Consider the following 5,542-nt stretch of genomic DNA (forward strand, 5'->3'; position numbering starts at 1 on the left):
AATAATATTCACAATATTATCCGGCAATTCAAGCTCGATAAGAATTAATATGCCAAATAAACTCCCAACTCAACTTGTCGTAAGTTTTAGAGAAATCAACTTTAATAGCGAAGAAACCCTTACAACCTTTCATTTTGTGATCATAATGTGAATTATTTCTTGAGCAAGTACAATATTCCCATGAATATTTCGCCCTGGTAAGCACTATTTAGTAATTCAACAATAATTTTGCTTACTACCTTGTAAAAAGTATTACACAAGGCGATAGGCTTGAATTGAATCACAAACTCCGGTTGATGAACTTTAGGTATTAAGCATATATCTGTTTGGTTGACCGTTGCAATATATGATTAGGATTCCGCAAAACTTCTCTAACAATTGTGAAGTCCCAAGGATAAAACAGTCAATTCACTGAATATACCGTTCTCTACTGCACTGTAGAAAACGGGCAGAAAAACACCTTCGATGGTTAATGAACCAGTCTAGATTGATATTCAAATATCAATTTGAAGTGGCAACAACCACTTTCTGTGAAACAACAAAAAAAGATTTTTTTTTACGAGTAAGAATTGAAGCCCAAGCCCGGCGGCGCGCGTGTGTGTGTGATATTCGACATTGACTGCGTGGTTGCCCGTTTACAAAACTGAGTACCCCTTGGGGCTGCATTTAATGTATATAAACACTACTAAAGTGAGTGATCCATCCAATGTGGGACTCAATGTGAACTTTTTCAAATTCACACACTCTAGCTCTTTCACTTGTGTTTATTTCTATACCAAGATTATCATACAAGTTGCCAACTTGTTCCAACAATATTATATATATATATATATATATATATATATATATATATATATATATATATATATATATATATATATATATATATATATATATATATATTTTTTTTTTATAAGCCCTTTTTGTTAATATATAAATGTACCGTGTATAATTGTCTTTTAAGATAAGTGTACAAGATTGTATACCGTATAATAGAGTTTTTTTTTTTAAAAAAAAGTATAATAGAGTGTTACATATGTAGTTTATGTCCCCTAATTTTTTTATTTTTACTTTTTTTTGGTAATAATACACTTGTTTTAAAATAAATAAAATAAAAAAGGATTAATTTAAAAATTCTAAACGTATAGAAATCAGTGAAATTAATTTAAACTTAGCAGCATAAGGTTACAAGACTAAACTCTTTACACTGAGCTAGCACAAACAATAAAGAGTTGGTACAATTTTCCACTTTGCTTATTGATACATATATAGTTTCTTACTAAATCTTCAAGATCTCTTTATGATTAGCATGCCTCATATTGTAGCATCATGAAACCCTGTACCAAAAAAAAAGGTTTAGAACAATAGAAATGTCCTTATGAACGTAACAATATATTTACAACTAACATTTTACATTATAACAATCAATATATAGGCGTATTTATGAGTTAGCTAAAAAACAAGAAGACAAACTTACGAGTTGCAATCAATGCTTGGATCAAATGAAACTGAAAGACTGATATTACAAAGTTGTGGCAATTGTGTTGATCTGTCAGAGTGAACACCAAATCTTGATGCAGCAGGTTTGAGACAATTACATATATCCCTTCGAATTTGAGTGGTAGTAGCCTTTTGATTTAAATTATTTGCTCCTGCACAACAATTACTGGGTGGCGCATCAGGGCCAACTCCCTGCAAAAAAGGAAGACATGGCAACAAGGACAAAAGAGCCTCTTGGCAGCTCACATCATCAATTTGACTTGCATCTATTGTTGTTACTAGCATGCCTACAACCATCACAACCATCAATAGAGAAATACACTTCTTCCCCATAATTTTTAATTTTTAATTGAAATATATGTAAGATATTGTTGTGAACTTTTTGAATGACTAGTCTGTGCAAGTATGTCTTAATTTATAGCCAAGATCTATTACCATGTTATGGCAACTCATTTATTTCTTGATTGTTTTTAATAATTCTTTAAAAACTTTATTAGTGATTTAATATTTCATTTGTATAAAAGGAACCGTTATTATGTTCAATCTGTATGGTCAAAGGTACTCATTAAAATAATAGATTATAACTTAAATATTTTATTAATAATAATAATAAATTAATAATAAGATATTCAAAATTATAACGCTTTTTTTCCTTAAGAAAAATTAAAATTTTAGATAAGGCAGCTTATGAAGAAATTGTTATTAATAATGGCGGCACTAAAGGCAGCTTTTCACACCTCATGAACAATTGTTTTCTATAATTTGACAAACTCAAAACTTATATAATTAAATTTCAATTAAAATATATCATTCTTAACTGATGCGGTGAAGTAAGACATCAATGAACAAGATCATCAAATAACATCAAAAAAAATTATGTTTCATTAATATTAATTTTTTTAAATAAGATATGATCGACATGAGTAAAATTGAGAGAAAAGAAAAATAAGTTACCAAGTCAATTAAATTACCTTACCAAAATAAACCATGAGCTAATACGTGTATTTTTTTTTTTTTTTTGTAATATGAACTTATAAAATTATAAGTTCGAAGTTTTACATTATCAAACATAGCCTAAATTAATTTTTTTTGGCTTTCATTATTGGTTTAATCTGGTTCGGCGGTCAACCCTAATATCAAGTGGTTTCAACCCCCTTCCGATCGTAGTTGTGGGGATCGAACTGTGGTCCTCCCTACCAAATTCAGCGTCAATCACCACTGGACCAACTAACGATTGGTAGCCTAATAAACTAACTTTTGATTTCATTAAATATCTAAAATTATTTAACATAATTAAGCGAAAGATTTTCTTTGTTCTTCTTCCTCCTCCTAAGGATGAAAATGAGTCGAGTCGAAGAATCTCAATAAACTGTGAGGTGCACGATCACTTAGGAAGGGGGAGTTCTAAGCACTACTTGTGTATACTAGCCAAATAAAGTAAATGAGATGTAGGCTACAATTTTTTACCAATAAAGCTATCATTTGCCTATAAATATATAAGAGGTGTGTTAAAAAGTTTTCCAAACACGTATTTGATATCGTAGACAAATTGAGTCTACGCACGCGTAACAAAGTAGATTAAAAAATGGTAAAATTGTATATTTGTCAGCTTTGTGTTTAAAATTTGTGTTTACATAACATTGCTGAATATATAAACATAATACATACGCAATCAATCAAGTTAATTATTTATACAACTTTTATCTTCTTTGTTTTACTTTTTTTTTTGATAAGCAAAAGTTGTATTAATAAGTAGTACAAGGAGTACTCAAAATCTTACAATACAATATAAGGGCCCTTAGAGTTTTTTAAGACACTCCAAAGGTTGTGTGAGTCAATCTGTAAACACAAAGTCACTATATCTACTCGAGCGACCTATAAACCAAAGCCAAGAAATGAATTTGATTTGGTCAATTAACTGATCAACATTAGGTACTACTCCCCCCCTAAAAACAATATTATTCCTTAGCCTCCAAATACATAACCAAATCAAATGTCTTACCTTAGGACCCTTTTTATTTTTACTTTATTTTTATACGTTTTTTAGGTATTACTACAATATTCTCACACATCGTAGTTAACACTTTTTGGAGTAGCTAAAAAAATTACAACTGTTAGACAAAGTTTCTCCCTCGACGTATTCACTTGAAGAAAAAATAATCATTATTGATAGTTGGTTAGCCAATTCCACGTCTAACTTTCAAGATCAACAATGATATAAAATTTGAGCATTAATTTAAATAAAACATTGACAACAATAGCAAGATAAAATACAACATCAAAATTTGATCATTAATTTTTGTTATTGTTCTAGGTGATTGTTTTAGTTGTCCTTTATGGATGATTTTAGGGTCTACAAGCATTTTTTCCTTTGTTTTTGTAAATACGTATGTGTTTGGCCATCTATATTCGGTTGATCTTTCCATACCCAAGTCCTTCATTGTTGCTACCTCAATGTCTTGTTCTGTTGCTCCCTCTACTCGAAGCTTATTTAATTTCCCCTCGACCAATATCTTTTCTATATTAATGCCTAGTCTTGGGACTCCATTGAATGACACACCAAAACGATGAGGATCCTCTAATACGAGTCATCCTCTCTCGCCACACACATAAGCTGTTGAAACATAGACAATCACCTCTAGTTTAACACATTTTTTGGTGAAGCTCAAAACATGTTTGACTCCTATTGTATTTATATTTAATGCAACATCATATCTTTCATCAAATGTAGTTGTTGCAGCTAAATTAACAATAATATCAGTTTGATTGCAAATCTCCTCCACTATAATTAATTCCTTCAAATTCAAGCCTTCTTGTGATATGTCTTAGTACTGAGTCATCTTTTCAAAGACAAAGGAGTTGAATTTTGTACCTTGATTTTCCTTCAGCAATTTAAACTAGTCCTTCTCTATAATCTTCATATGAGACATAAATTAAACTTATTTCTAATACTTTGCTATGCCTCAAGAGATGCAGACATAATTTTCTTTGGCAGCATATGTGTGAAAGAAGATAGGGATGACTTATTGCTGGTGCTACAACTTTTTCTTACAGTTTATTACTTGCAGTAGGGTGGCATCGAATAGTTTTTCGAGCTTACTTGGTATAGTGGTTTAATACTTCAGTTCATATGCGTCATCTAATATTAAGTAGTACACTGACCCACTTGAGTTGGTTTGGTGGTATTGGCTTGAGACCTGAAATGTGCTTCTCCTTAAGGTCTTGGGTTCAATTATCTCTTCTACTAATTTGGATAAGCTAATTTAGCTTCTTAAAAATAAAAATAAAAACAGTACACTTTCATAGTCATAGGTATAAGGAATTGTTGATGTGTAATGGTTAGATATTTAATGTGTGGCTCTGAAAATTTTGAGATGATACTGTTATGGGTGGGAGGAAGGTGAAATGGATTAAGTAAGGATGAAGAAAAGAAATAGCATATTATATTAAAAGATAAGCAAGGAATGTAGATTCGGAATCTCCAACCTAGATGAACTGTTAGAGAAAACGATCACACAACCATACATGTGCAAAATAAGAGAGTTTTGAGGGAGAAGAAGTTACAACTTCACTCAAATTACACATAACCTATCAGGATATCCCTAATGCACTATATATAGTTGGCTCATTTCTTCACATATTCCTTCCATATGCCATGAGGCTTGCTTGACCTCACTCTGCGTATCCGCGTTATTGCTAGAAGCACCCTTCTCATGCACATTCTGTGGCCCTCCACCTGCCTTGCTGACTCATATGCTGCTTCTAGAACATTTCTCTTTTTTTAGCTTCATTACAATACCATCCCCATTAAAAACAACCTTGTCCTCAAGGTTGTGAAAATTACTCACAACACAAATTTTACCCGGATCCCATTGCTTGAACTTGAAGGAGCCAATTGTTGTACACATTTCCAAATGGTGACCAGGGTCCCATTGTTTGCAATGGGCAAAAGAAATTAGAAACTGATTACAAATGGTCCAAATGGATGTCTTCACTGTTGGAGTAAGCCCTTAAAGCCAATCTATTTTGATAGAATCGTCTT

General features: G+C 31.7%; 1 protein-coding gene across 1 annotated transcript; it reads right to left on the minus strand.

Annotated features, from left to right (window-relative positions):
- Positions 1-1,327: 1,327 nt before the first annotated feature.
- On the minus strand, positions 1,328-1,833 carry LOC123892287 (non-specific lipid-transfer protein-like). The gene is made up of 2 exons (XM_045942087.1): positions 1,478-1,833; positions 1,328-1,337 (listed from the first exon to the last, which is right to left on the minus strand). Exons 1-2 carry the CDS (start codon positions 1,831-1,833, stop codon positions 1,328-1,330), a joined length of 366 nt encoding a protein of 121 aa, XP_045798043.1.
- Positions 1,834-5,542: the final 3,709 nt, after the last annotated feature.

This window comes from Trifolium pratense, linkage group LG6 (assembly GCF_020283565.1).
Source record: "Trifolium pratense cultivar HEN17-A07 linkage group LG6, ARS_RC_1.1, whole genome shotgun sequence".
Taxonomy (NCBI): domain Eukaryota; kingdom Viridiplantae; phylum Streptophyta; class Magnoliopsida; order Fabales; family Fabaceae; genus Trifolium; species Trifolium pratense.

What these genes read in the sequence shown, in the direction of transcription:
- LOC123892287 (XM_045942087.1), bottom strand. Translation starts at nt 1,833, where the DNA reads ATGGGGAAGAAGTGTATTTCTCTATTGATGGTTGTGATGGTTGTAGGC.